General features: G+C 42.9%; 1 protein-coding gene across 3 annotated transcripts in view; it reads right to left on the minus strand.

Annotated features, from left to right (window-relative positions):
- CIT (citron rho-interacting serine/threonine kinase) overlaps window positions 1–14,905 on the minus strand; it is a 182,961-nt gene that overhangs the window by 148,880 nt on the left and 19,176 nt on the right. For all 3 annotated transcript variants that reach the window (XM_058281457.1, XM_058281456.1, XM_058281455.1), the window contains exon 5: window positions 11,835–11,936. In XM_058281457.1, coding sequence (XP_058137440.1) covers window positions 11,835–11,936 — 102 coding nt within the window. The remainder of the gene's footprint in view (window positions 1–11,834; window positions 11,937–14,905) is intronic.

Genomic DNA, 14,905 nt, shown 5'->3' on the forward strand with positions numbered 1-14,905 from the left:
TCCGTTTTAACCATCACAGCAACCACATTCATCTTGACTGAGCTCTTCCCCTACCCTTCTTCATTCTGAGTCTTTTTTTTTTTGAACCAGTAGCCAGGAATTGAACCCCAGGACCTCATATGTGGGAAGCTGGCGATCAACCACTGAGCCACAGCAGCTTCCCTGAGTTGGCTTTTTTGTTTGTATTTGCTTTTTCCAGGAGACACCCAAAACTGAACCCAGGACTGCCCATGTTGGAGGCAGGCATTCAACTGCTTGAGCCACAACCACTCCCCTGAGTTTCATTTACTAGTCATACTATAAACATCTTTTAAGTTGTCTCAGAAAAAAGCAAGATCAAAATAAACTTTAAAAACATTGCCTCTCTTGGGAAACGGACTTTGGCCCAGTGGTTAGGGCGTCCGTCTACCATATGGGAGGTCCGCGGTTCAAACCCCGGGCCTCCTTGACCCGTGTGGAGCTGGCCATGCGCAGTGCTGATGCGCGCAAGGAGTGCCGTGCCACGCAAGGGTGTCCCCCGCGTGGGGGAGCCCCATGCGCAAGGAGTGCGCCCGTGAGGAGAGCCGCCCAGCGTGAAAAGAAAGTGCAGCCTGCCCAGGAATGGCGCCGCCCACACTTCCCGTGCCGCTGACGACAACAGAAGCGGACAAAGAAACAAGACGCAGCAAATAGACACCAAGAACAGACAACCAGGGGAGGGGGGGAAATTAAATAAATAAATAAATCTTTAAAAAAAAAAAAAACATTGCCTCTCAACCTACCGCATCACAGAAGCCAACCATGGGTTGTAAATTCTCACTATTGTCCTCCAAACTCCTGTTTGCTTTTAGTCCAGAATTGGAGGAAAGCTCTAGACAAGTCAGACGTGGAGCACCTGCACATATCCCTAAAGGCCCCAGACTGGCCTCATAAAGACTCAAGGGTTGGGAAGCGGATTTGGCTCAACAGATAGAGCATCCGCCTACCACATGGGAAGTCCAAGGTTCAAACCCAGGGCCTCCTGACCCGTGTGATGAGCTGGCCCACGCACAGCACTGAAGTGTGCAAGGAGTGCCGTACCACACAGGGGCGTCCACCATGTAGGGGAGCCCCAGGTGCAAGGAGTGTGCCCCATAAGGAGAGCCGCCCAGCGTGAAAAAAGTGCAGCCTGCCCAGCAGAGGCACCGCACGCACGGAGAGCTGACGCAGCAAGTTGACGCAACAAAGAGACACAGATTCCCGGTGCTGCTGACAAGAATACAAGCAGACACAGAAGAACACACAGCGAATGGACACAGAAAGCAGCAACAGGGGAGAGAGGGGGAGAAGGAGAGAGAAATAAATAAAAAATAAAAATAAATTTTAATTTTAAAAAAAGACTGAAGGGGGTCTGCCTAGCATCAAGTCATTCCCAAAACAGAAACCCCTAGAGGAGACAGTGGACTTGCCCGTCCTCTCTGAGGACTCCATATAACTTAGGAGTCCACACCACTCACCTGGCGCTTTTCTCGTGGCAGACACCCAACCAGATACTTGACAATTTCATTTAAAGAGTCAAGTTCTGTTTCTGCTGGCATTTGCAAAAAAAAAAAAAAAAAAACAATAAGAATAGCAACACCTAAGAGGAGTGGTAGCTAAAATGTATATTTATTAATATTTTCCCCAAATTCTCAGCAAATGTAAACTACTTCTCCCAGCCCTCTAGGAGCCGACAGGAACCACCTGGCTACCTAAACCCTACCTGGTTCTCCACCAGCCCTAATGTTATATGGGTGAATGCTAACCCGCACATATGTTTTAAATATATATTCCCATTAAAAATGTCTTAACCATCCAACAGAAAAAGAAATTCACAAAAAATAACAGAAGTACTCTGTTTTTAGAACTGAAATGTCTTAAAATAAGAACAATGCATATTTATGATGACAAATCCAGTTATAAATTTTCTAATCTGATCTATTAAAGATGTGGAAAAGCAGGAAAGCTTGTCAGTATAAGGTTGTCAAAATCAAATGCATAGCAGCCGGTGGCAACTTTCAAGAGCTGGAAAACTGACCACTAATACTTTGTACTTAGCAGCTAGTTATGAAGATTCTATTTGTAATGACCAGTAAAACAGACCATAAAATAAGAATGATCTCTTAAAAAAGACTAAAAGGTATGTATTCTTTGCTCTTATTCAGAAGCTCTCATTTCCTGAGCTGAAAATCCCTGCCCAAACTAAATTAGTATTTTCTACAAGTTGAATAACTTTCTGTGGAAGCATCATTCTTCAAAACCAGAGCTGATGGAGAAAACAAGCAACAAAAATTATAACAGTTGCTAGGAACTATGCCCTACAACTTGGGGCCAAAATAGACATACTAAATGACAAACCTCTAAACAGATGGGATCCTTATCAAAGAAACAGATCAAACTTGACTCACCAACACAGATCTAGGTTACCTCACTGAAAATTCCTACACAGACCATTAGAAGAAGTGAGTTCGAACAGTGACTAAGTATATGTGGCTATCCCGAGGTGCTGTTCATATCCCGAAACTAGTCTCCTGTGGCCTCCTGGCTCTTTCTGGTGTGACTGGAGCCCAAGAGGAAGATGCCTTGTGTATGGCCAACCCAGACTTGATCAATCATCATATTGCCAAGCTTAAAGACATATTAAGGACTTTTCAGGAAACACACTTGGACTTTTAAAAGTGGTACCATATCAAAAGGCTCCAACTTCATCAACAAAAGTCAAAACCTAAGAGTCTTCAGGTCTTCATGCCCAATGACTTGCTAGAAATCAAAGACCAGAATCAGCAGAAGCCAATAAACAGATTAAAGCACCAGCCAATCTGTGCCAGAGTCCACTCACATCTGGTTTTGCCCAAAAGTGTGACTCTGTCCCTGAATTCTCCCACTCAGAAATGCCCAATGAGGTACTGATAAACCCCTGCCCCAAATGTGGCATCTAGCCCAAGAAGACTGTCAAGGCCTCTACACAGGACTTCCCAAGCCTGCCTGCCCAAAAGAATCACCTGGGGAGCATTTTTTTTAAGTGGGTAGGACAAGGAAGCAACTGTGGCTCAATCAGTTGGGCTCCTGTCTACCATATGAGAGGCCCTGGGTACGCATCCCAGGGCCTCCTTGTGAAGGCAGGCTCGCCTGCACACTGCAGACAGCTGCCCAGCCCACAGACGCTGCGGAGCACTGCCCAGCCCGCAAGAGCCATGGAGAGCCAACTCAGCAAGGTGATGAAACAAAAAAGGGAGACAAGCAAAAACACAGAATAGTGCACAGCAAATGGACCCAGAGAGCAGACAGCAAGCAAGCCGCAAGGGGGGGAGGGGAAATTAAAAAAATAAATAAATACAGACACAGAAGAATGCACAGCTAATGGACACAGAGAGCAGACAGCATGCACCAAAAAAAAAAGCCATAAGGGGGGCATAAAAAAAAAATTAGTAGGACACATCCTTTTACAAACAAATATTTGAGTGCCTACTTTTTGCCAAGCACTATTATAGATTATTAGAAATATAGCAGTGAATAAAATCGATGAATACCCTTGCCTTCATGGAGCTGACATTCTCGTGAAATGAAAAAAAATTTTAATGAAACAGTATAAAATAATAAAGTGTGTCTCCTCCTCATCCCAGCACAAATGAAGCTTGTTAAAAACTATGTGTCCTTTTTGTGTAATCTATATGTAGCAGTTTGATACGGTTATGAATTCCAAAAATAGATATTGGATTATGTTTGTAATCTGATATGTACCTGGGCATGACTATGATTAGGGCATTGAGTACCCACCCCTTGGTGGGTGGGGACTCACAGATAAAAGGCATGGCAAAGAGCAGAGTTGAGGGGTTTTAATGTTGGAGTTTTAGTATTGGAGTTTGATGCTGAAGCCAGAGCCCCAAAAGGAGAGACACAGCCATTTGCCTGATAGTCTACAGCTGACCTTGTGGAGAAAACAAAGGAGCTGAGGCTGGATGAACCCAGGAAGCCTGAACCCTTGCAGACATAGGCAGACATCTTGGTCTAACACATGAAAATAGACTTTAGTGAGGGAAGTAACTTATGCTTTATGGCCTGGTATCTGTAAGCTCCTACCCCAAATAAATACCCTTTATAAATACCAAATAATTTCTGGTATTTTGCATCAGCAGCCCCTTGGTTGACTAATATACTATGTATTAAAACAAAAACATGCAAAAGATACAGAGCTGTCATATATCCTCCTATTATCAAAACTGCATTACTGTGGTATCTTTGTTACAATTGATACAAAGATATTATTATAAAAAATTGAAGAGTAAAATAAAAAATAAAAAAAAATATGGGTCCTGACTTCACGGATCAGGCTTCACAATGGAATCCAGGAATCTGCATTTTCCAAGGAGTTTCCTGGTGATTCTGATGCAGCTAGGGAGCACTCTAGTTGGACCCATTGCTGATGCAGTTGTGGAGCCAATGTGGCTTCCAGCTCCAAGCAAGTTGATTATCTACAGCAGTGGTGCCCTTGTGCAGCCACTGCTTCCACTGCTCACATTTTTTCAGTGACTACCTGAAGCCTTTCTACATATCAAGAGAAGATCACTGACCAACAAAGGGCCTGAAAACACCCAGTCCATCATCACTGAAGCAATGACCCTTCATCCCCGCAATGACCCTTCATCCCCGCAAGGACTACAGATAGGTATCCTGCACACAATGGACAGCTGCAGGTCACCCAAATGGCGACCTCCAAGGCAAGGAGGCCAAAGGCCAGGGAGACAGGAGGAAAAGAGCCTTACCCTGAAACAGCCCTAAACAATGTGGCATCACTGCAGATGGCAGAGAAAGCACAGCAGTTGACAGACTAGCCTGGCTTGGAGCTAAAATGAACTTGCTCTTTTAAAGAAAAGACTTTCAGGCCAACAGAGACAGACCCTTCTGGTGGCAGCAGCTGCAGATGCTAATTAAAGGGCAAATCTTACATGTGTTCAGTTTGGAAGGAGTGGGTGCTTCTCTGCTGGTGTTTGCATCTATACCCCAAGCACTAGAATGTCAATTCCCATCAAATGTGCTGCATTTGAAATGAAGGATAAGAATGTCAGTATGCATGTGTGGGTACACATGGTACACACACCCATGCACACACATGCCTGTGTGCACATACATGTATTTGTAGGGCTAATATTTAATAGTTCTTTAGTACTCTAGTCCAATTTGCATAGGGTGTCATTAGAAGCACACTGTGCTGGCAATCTCTTGGAAATTTCTCCTTGAAATGCCTTCACTATGATCGGCATGACTAAAAGAGCCATGAAAATGTAACAATGTTATTGGCATCATTATCTGCTCTGCCCAGTGTTCCTGATCTTTGATATGGGGGAGGAGGGAAGGAATCCTCCAAGCAAAGTGACTCCTGGCAGAGACCTTAAGTTATTCTCGTGAAGGGCAAGGTGACCAAGGCAAAAAGACAGAAGGCCCTTGGTTTCAGAAAATATGAATTCCAGACTGACTCATCCATCCCATTCAGCACTGAATCAGCCAAGGTCTTGGCAAGAAACCAACAGCCATGTAAACCAGGTAGTTGAAGATATTAATTAATGAAAGGGCTATTTACAAAGGCAAAGGCAGGGTTAAAGGAAATAAACAAGGGATGGCAAAGCACTCTGAGCCCAGCCACAGCACAGCAGGTACCATTCCTTGGCCTGAAAAAACAAGGAAAGCAATCTCAGTTATGTGAAGGGATGTAGGAAGAAACTGGAACCAGAAACCAACTATCACTAGAGCTATAGGACAATGGATTTCCAAGGGTGGTTCCCAGACCAGCAGCAGTGGGAATTAGTTGGAAATGCAAATTCTTGAGGTCCACCCCAGACCTACAGAATCAAAAGCTCTGGGGGTGGGGAGAGCAAAGCAAAACATAACTAAAACGTGGTTCCTAAAATGACAGAATTCTAAATATACTCACTTGAAACGGGGTGCCCAAAAAGACTGAGACACAGAACAACTATTTTGAAAGCACAGAAAACTTAAAGAACTACCCCACACCTGCACACACCCCCAAGGCTATAACAGGCTTAGCAATTGAACTGGGGTCAATAAGAAGTATTAAAATCTCTTTTTGTCAATGAGAAAATTGACACTGAAAAGGCCAATGACTCCAGCGAGACCAAACAAAAGGTGGTAATAAAACAAGAACCAATATTTTAAGCAGCAGTCTCCTCCTTATATGGCCAGCCTGCTTCCAAACCCTGGCTTCTCTAGCAGCAACACAGGAACATGCTGGCAAGTTGTGAGACATGCCTGAAAACCGGGTAAGCTTACCCGAGAGATCAAAACAGCACATGTCTCGTTGTCAAAACTATCATAAACTGCCACACTGCACTATAATAAACGAGGAGGTTGTATTCATTAATTCTCTTCAGACTCCCAACAAGGGCACAGGCCAGGTGGGGTCACTGCCTGGAAACAACCCATCTGCAAATTTTTCCTACCTAGAAAGGAAACGCTGCCCACAAAACTGCACAGCTGTGGGTTGAGACAGGAAAGATAAAGAACTAATGCCAAGCATTAGAACCAGGACATTAGAACCAGGGTCCTATTAGACGTGGCATTGGATGAGGCAGTATGATGTTCTAAGTAAGCACATGAGCACTGGACTAGGGCCAGGCTTTGAATCCCACCTCTACCTTTTACTGCTTACAAAAGTAGATGATTTAACCTCTGTGGCAGAAGACCATTAGTTATATACCCAAATCCATTTTTCCTTTCCTCTGTAGTAACAATTTCAGCTGGATACAGGCCATGCAACTAGCTGATGATACATTTCGTAGCCTCCTGACCAGCTAGATGTGGTCATGTGACTATGTTCTGGCCAACAAAATATGAGAGGAAATGATGCACCCAATTTTCACATAATTTTGTATAAAAGGTATTTGCTTGCCCTGAATTTCTGCTCTTTCCTCCTACCAAACAGCTGGAACAAAGATGGGAAACAGTTCAACTTGAACCACACAAAGGAAAACAACATCCAAAGGGAGAGAGGAGCCACAAGATGGAAGGAACTTAGGTCCCTGAATGATCACACAGAGCTACCTCACCAGCTCAGACTGTATTTTGGGATCTCTCTGTTATAGCAGCTTAGCTTATACCTTAACTAATACATCTCTATGTGCAAGAGAGGAAAATCAGTGGAATGAACAGAGAGAAGACAAGGTAAAATCACGGCCGGGAAAGTTTACAGGTCAGTTAGGCTTCAAGCAAGGGCAGCCTCAAGACACCGACAGCATGAAAAACAATACAAAGCCTGCAAACTTGAACTCTCAGCAAAAATTTAGATACAACAATACTTCAAGTGGTGAGTTGCAAAACAATGTTTTCTTTGTAAAGATCAGTTCCTTTGCAGAAGGACACTCGTGAAGGCATCTGTTACACAGAATTGAACAGATTTCATTATGAACCATTCAACAAAGCACTATTTCCAAGGGCCACCTACCAGAAGACAGGACTAGCCTTGTTACATAGAACCAGACATTACCACAGAGTTTACTACAATTTTGACATACCAGAAAACAAGCCACATTCATTGGTGGGAACTACAAATGAGAATTTTTCAACCATCAAAATTCAAAAGGACCCAAGTTCAATTTCCTTGCACTACATTTCAAATTTGGAAAATCTCACAGGGTCTACCTTAAAATACAAACCTCAGAGAGGACAATTCACACTGCTAACATGATATGATTTCTTTAACCTAAGTACATTTGCCTATAAATCAAATGTCTATGAAATTAAGTATGCATTCATCCAATAAAGATTTCTTAAGCATTTACTTGATGAAGCTCCACTGGAAGTAAGGGAGACATAATTGCTCCCCTTGCATAGGAAGAAGCCTCGTGGAGACCAACACCCACCCACGAAGGGCAAGAACAGGGCACTATGAGCATACAGCAGAGGGCCCTCATCCCAGATGTAAAGGGTCCAGGAAGGGTTTCTGTAGGAAGTGATATTTGATCCAAGTCTGAAAGGGGAAATGGAAGTCAGCCAAGTAAAGGAAACTGAGTCAACTACATGCACTAAGAGGCAAGTTCAAAAACTGAAGGAAGGTGAGATGAATGCAAAGTGAAAGGAGAGAAATGGCAGGCGACAGGGCTAGATGCATTTGTGAGAAGGGTCTTGTAAGCCATGAGGAAGAATCTAAACATCATCCTGAGTGCAGCAGAGAGTACTGAAGGATTTTAACAGGGAGATGACTCTGGCTGCAGTGTGTAGAAGACCTGGGGGAAGGGCAAAACAGATGGCTGGGAGAACACTTAGGAGATAATCTCAGTAACAGGCAAGAAAGGGTAGTAGCCTGGAACCAAACAGCAGAAGCAGGACTAGAAAGATGTAGGTGCAATCTTTTTTTTTGTTTGTTTGGTCATTGACTTAAAATGTTATCTTCAATTAAACTGCATTTGTGTTACAAATTTACCTTCAGCTGCCTGGGGAGTATAGCATGGTATGTAAGTTGCCCCAAATTTCAAAGGTTTAGTGATCTGTAAGTGGCCAATGGGTACAATGGAATTTCAGTACTTTACAATGCCAACATAGATCCACAGTACCCTTATCTTGCAGCACAGTGTTTTTCTGGATTCAGTTTTTCAGATTTTAGAAAGGTAAATGGTACATTTACTATATATAACAGAACACCCTCAGCAGGGTCTGGGACATCACTCCAAGTCAAATACATTCAAAATTTTGCAGCAAAATGTATGAACAATCACACTAAAGGAATGAATAAAGACTGTAAATACCCTAAGACAGTTCAGGTCAGGTTTTGCCACAAGTTGAGTTCAAGTCAACTTTTGCTGCCATCTTCAGGTTTTTCAGAGAGCTGGCTATTTCAGAGATGCAGATAAGGGATGGTGGACCTATAGTCATATCTTAATTCCTATGTTGTCATATCTTAATTCCTATGTTAAGTTTGGATTTTCATATGAAAACTATGCCTTGGTTCAATAAACACTCTTGACTGAAAAAAGCAAAAACAAAAACAAAAAAAACTATGCCTTTAGCAAGCATTATACTCCAAAGTACTAAAGTATTAGAGAAGAGAATGCAGACAAGAAAATAATTGCAAGATTCCATTAGTATACCCAACTGAGTTACTAAAAGAAGGGTACAAATATGTCACTACACCCAGGTCTTAATGTGTTGAGGCAAGTAGAATCCCAGAAAACAACCATTTCAAGCTCTTTCCCATCTTGCAAGATGGTGGGCAAAAAAATTTAAAAATGGAGAAGACATTTGTGAAGCAAAGGATGCCAATACCGGTGGCAAGGTCAAAAAGGAAGTCCCACAGCCAAAAAGCCCAAGAAAGGGAGGCCCTGCAGTTTGGAGCTTATACTGGCCAGAGGAACCAGCAGGTATCCTCAATCCACGAGCTATTCCAGAAAGGCTGTGTTTAATTTGAAGTCCACAGCAGCTAAATCCATGATGCAAAAGAAAAAGAAGTAGAAGGTTCTTACTACTGTAACAAAGCCATTCGGTGGTGATAAGAATAGGGACACCAAAGTGGTTAAAATTCTCTAAGTGCCCAGATATTACACTCCTGAAGATGTGATTTGAAAACTACTGAGTCATTAAAAGACATACACAACTACAATCAACACATAACAAAAACTTTGAGTGAGCCTCACTTCCAAGGCTGCTCTCATCATCCTCACTGGTCACCACAGGGGCAAGCGAGGAGGTTCCCTAAAGCAGGTGAACAATAGCCTGCCACATGTGATGATCATGCAGCCTCAAATGAGTTCCTTTACAAACAACACACCCAAAGTTTGTCATTGTCACTTCTATTGACCTTGATAGTGTAAAAATCCTCAAGCATCTCAACAATGCTTATTTTCAAGAAGAAGTTGCATAAGACTACATGTCCAGAAGGTAAGGTCTTCAACCCAGAGGAAGGGAAGAACTACGAGCTCATAGAGGAGGTGCAAGACAGACAAGAAAACTGTAGATTCTCAATTTTTGCAAAAGTCAGGGCCCTTCCTCGCTCTAGGACTGCCTGTGATCTGTACTGCCTCAAAAATGAAGTTTATCCTGACAAACTGGTGTTCTAAATCTCTTCAGAGCTCCGATTAAAATATTCAAAATAACAACAAAAAGTAAACAGAAGACACTGCTTTTATCAAGGGAACTTTTCTGGGGGCTAATGAAGAGGCCTGTTACTACATCCAAACATGAGAGGCTTCACAAAATACAGTGAGCACAAGGCCAATGTCACACCAAGCAACAAAGGTCCTAGGTTATTGGTGAAGATGAAGCCTTAACACTCCGAGGCTCAAGAAAACAAAGCTTCTAAGAGGATATTCAAAGGAAATGAATGTTTCACAGATGTGGTGCAGACATTCTGAAAAGAGCACGTTGTCAGCGCAAGTCCAGCAACTCCAGGCATTCATACAAGAAACATCCTTGCTCAGAAGGCTTGGGCAGGTCTAGAGGTAAGGTCTCTCCAGGCACCTGGACTTCTCAATAATAGGAAATCAAGGCATATGAACTGTTCATTCCAGGCCAGAAGGACAGACAGCCAAGTCCCCAAGAAAATGTCCCATGGAAGTTCAAGACTAATGGGAGTCTGTCTCTCTGTTACCCTTTGTCTTCATGTGAGCCTCTGTAAAAGTCTACCTCCACATTCAAGGCAATGGGATGGTCTTATTTTTTTTTTGAAGATTTATTTATTTCTCTCCCCTTCCCCCTCCCCCCACCCATTGTCTGCTCTCTGTGTCCATTCACTGTGTGTTCTACTATGTCCACTTGCACTGTCAGGAGGCACCGGGAAACTGCGTCACTTTTTTTATTGCGTCATCTTGCTGCATCAGCTCTCCATGTGTGAAGCGCCACTCCTGGGTGGGCTGCGCTTTTTTCACACGGGGCAGCTCTCCCTGCAGGGCACACTCTTGCGCCCTATGCGGGGGCACCCCTGCATGGCACAGCACTCCTTGTGCACAGCAGCACTGTGCATGGGCCAGCTTACCACACAGGTCAGGAGGCCCTGTTTATCAAACCCTGGACCCTCCATGTGGTAGGCGGACACTTTACCAGTTGAGCCACATTCGCTTCCCAGATAGTCTTGTTTTAAGGGCTGAATCAGGAACTAAAATTGTTTCTAGAATACACTTTCTTAACTGAGGAACATAAAACACCCAGAGAATAAATTAGGCCCCAAAATGAATTTTAGCATTCTATAAGTTATGCTATAGGCATGTCAGAGAAAACAATGCCACCTTTCTAAAGAATGAGATAGACATATAGGAACTAACAGAGGATGTCTGTGACAAATGGTTTAAAGACAGAAAGCAAGCTGATGAACAGAGTAACAGCATACTATTTTTGCAGAGCAAACTATACAGCTGTGTTATATATACAAACATATTTTCCCCCCAGTCCCAGTGGGCACAGTAAAGGGTCAGAAAGAACACACCTAACCATTAACATTTGTTTCCCTAGGGAAGGAAGACAGAGGACTTTCCCTTCTACTTGATACATTTCTCCAGTCTTTGCATTTCTTTATAATAAGCAAGCATTACCATCTCAATTTTTAAAGGTTAAAGCAATATTCTATTAAAGGCAGCAACAGACTACTCCCTAATAAATGACTTCTCATCATTGCCCTTTTAAGCCACAGCTACAATTCCCAACAATAAATGGGGCTGTTTCTAAATCTTTAGCATCCTTAATCTTTAGAACAAGGAAAAAAGGGACATCTCAAAGTCAGGGAAAAAAATGAATGAACACAAGACTGCCTGGGCAAAAACCACATTTGATTTGGTGGCTACGACAGCTGAGCCTCACAGCACTCAACTAATTCCATGGAGATGAATGTAAAGACTCACCAGATAAAGGTTATTTTTGTCCTGAAAGGCATACTGTAATTGAGGGATCCAAGAACTTGTGCTCCTGGATAATATGTTCCGTTCTTCCTCATAAAATGAGACCTACGGGAAAAAAGATGATGCCCTTTATACAATTATAACAAAAAGAACACACACAAAAAAATGCTCTTTCCTCCATTATAAGCCTAAACTGATACAACCAATTTTTTTTAAAAAAAGAAAAAAGCTATCACTTAGCCTGGATTTCCACCAATCACCGCTTGGCTCAAAATTTTCGCCGAGTCCACACAGAACTTGTCCAATGATTTACTTAGCATCTTTCTCTAAAGTCAACTCATTTCTCTTAAGCATAAATGTCTTCCCTTCCTGAACACTTAATTCATTACTAAAATCATTTCATGAAGGGGAGCAAACAAGGTAAGCATCCATGCTGGTGGCAGAAGAGGGAGCCGTGTGGCCCAGAACAGAGTGCCAGGCCCAAGGAGAGTGACGAGGGCATCCCTGCAGGGGTAGAGGGAGGACCACTTGAGTAAGAGCTCAAGCTTGGCAAGGAACTTGTGCTCCCACGTGAACACAGCTAATGGTGGGGCATCAGAGCCTGAGAAGGGTGAGGAGGGCAGCAACCCTGCGTGGGGGCTGCCCAGCATAGGGTGCCTGGAGCCCACATGAGGAAAGGGGCCACATGTAGGGAGCAAGGTATCTGAGTCCACGCAGGGGTGGGGATGGCAGGAACATCAGAAGACTGGCTATGTACAGGAACAGTGATAAAATAAGTGAAAATATTAAGGATGATGTCAGAAGAAAGTTACAGACATGTTAGGGCTAAAAACTTTAGAGGGAAACATGTGAAGATGGATGGGATTTGGAGTACTGGTGTGACACAGTTTTCTATATACACAGAGAGAGAAATACAGATGCAAATGTGTAGCTGCAGAAGTGCACATGTGTGTATACTGTATACATACATGTATTCCCTAGCTCTGCCCACTGAGAGGGGCCCAGGAATAGCAAGAACACCTAGTACCTAGATCTTGGCCATTAAATACCATTTTCCACTAAAAGGAACCAGGACTTCTTGGGAAAATAATGGATCCCAGGGATGGGACATCTTATGCCAGAGAAACCTAGGACATCTTATGCCAGAAAGCAAGGAAGTACTTAAAGAATGTAGGGGGTAAAGAGGACAGATACACCCTTTGAAGGGGCCCCATTAGCCAACTTGGGGACAATCTGCGTATCAAAATAAATAATGACTGTATCAGATAATTCATTCACTAAAATAGGAAAAGGTAGGTCCATACAGATATAAATAAATAAGAGAATAAATTGAAAGTTTTTGAGGAATGAATATTTCCTTAGTTTGAAAGTACTTCCCAACGAAATACTAAATTATGAAGGGGAGAAGAGTAACTTCACAGCTGAGAAGCCTGGCAGATATCAGCTTATCAAAGGATCAGACTGAACATCAGGGGAGCTGATATGGCTCAGCGGTTGAGTGCCAGCTTTCCACATGTGAGCTCCTGGGTTCAAATCCCACCCCCCCTTACCTCAAAAAAAAGAAAAGGAATAAACATTATCATGAATGCAACACACTGAACCTGGGAGTCACCAGCTGGGATGCAGTGAGAACACAGCATCACAGCTGTGAAATACCTGCCAAAGAGCTATATAACCTGAACCTTAACTGAGGCAACACCAAACAAATGCAAATTTTATAAAGTAACTGGCCTGCAATCTTCAGAATCATCAGTCATGAGAGTCAAGGTAAGACTGAGAAGCTGTTCCAGACTGAAGAAGACTGAAGCTTCAGGACAGCTAAATGCTGTGTGTGATCCTGAACTGGATCCTTTTATTCTACGGGACAACTGGTGAAACCTGAATGGGGGTCTGGGGACTAGAGGGTAATAAAGTATATTCATTAATTTCTGATTTTAATGGTTGTGGGAGAACATCCTTATTGTAGGAAACACACACTGAAGTGTTCAGAAATTGTGGGCCATCAGATTAGCAGCTTGCTTTTGAAAAAAAATTACTGTACTTGCGACTTTTTTATAAGTTTGTAATTGTTCCAAAATTTTTAAAGAGTTTATTTAAAATATGCCATCTCCTCTCTTACCTCCTGCCTGGCATTATTTTCACTCACTCCCTATGCTGAATTAAGGACCATACTTTTCTTTTATATTTTCCCTTGTAAGGATGTGTGTGTGATTTTGAAATCCATTCCCCCAGCCCATACCTCACAGAGGGTCATTTCAGGTCATTCACCTGTAGATAGGTACATCTATTTGAGCATCTCCATGGTTCGCTTGTAGGGTAGCATGTTGGATTATTTTCTTTGCATATGCACGATTTTCCCATCTAAACCATACGCATCTCAAGGTCACAGGCTACATCTAACGTCTCTTCCCAGGATCTAAAAGCACACCAAACCCAAGAGATGCTCAATACGTGTGTACAGATGATAGATGGTTCTTCCCTGCGTTTTACGAGGCTGAGTAAGCATCTTCCACTCCTCTCTTCAAAATGATTGCAACATCCTATCCTTTTCTCTTTCTTTGATGCTGCTCACGTTTCATTCCTAAATGCAGGCCACATCATTCTTGAACTCTGAAAGCAGCTTCCTGCCCTCCACTACACAAAATCATTGGCCTCCTCAGGAACCAGACTTGATCCCAACCTCCTCCTTCCAAAAACTTTAATATCTCCAGCCACCTCACTAACTACATGAGAATTCAAAGGCATGGTTTTTGAGATTACCCAACAAGTATCCCCTCCTTATTTGTGCAGAAAGGAGTTAACACAGCTGGTCTGACTGCTCCTCTTAGAAACGCTTGCTTACAACGCTGGCCACGGGCTGGCATCTGAGAACTTGGGTTTCAGGAGAGTTCCATCCCCAGAAAAAAAAGAGTTCATTGTGCTGCAACTGTTTGTACAAACAATGGAGTTTATGCTGAATACTTGCTTTCCTTCTGGGAATCTAGAATTTAGGTACATGTTAGTCGAGGGGAACCTTTGTGAACAGTACCCAATAAAAGCCGTAGACGATGAGTCTCTAATGGGCTTCCTGGGTG

This window comes from Dasypus novemcinctus, chromosome 19 (assembly GCF_030445035.2).
Source record: "Dasypus novemcinctus isolate mDasNov1 chromosome 19, mDasNov1.1.hap2, whole genome shotgun sequence".
Classification (NCBI taxonomy): domain Eukaryota; kingdom Metazoa; phylum Chordata; class Mammalia; order Cingulata; family Dasypodidae; genus Dasypus; species Dasypus novemcinctus.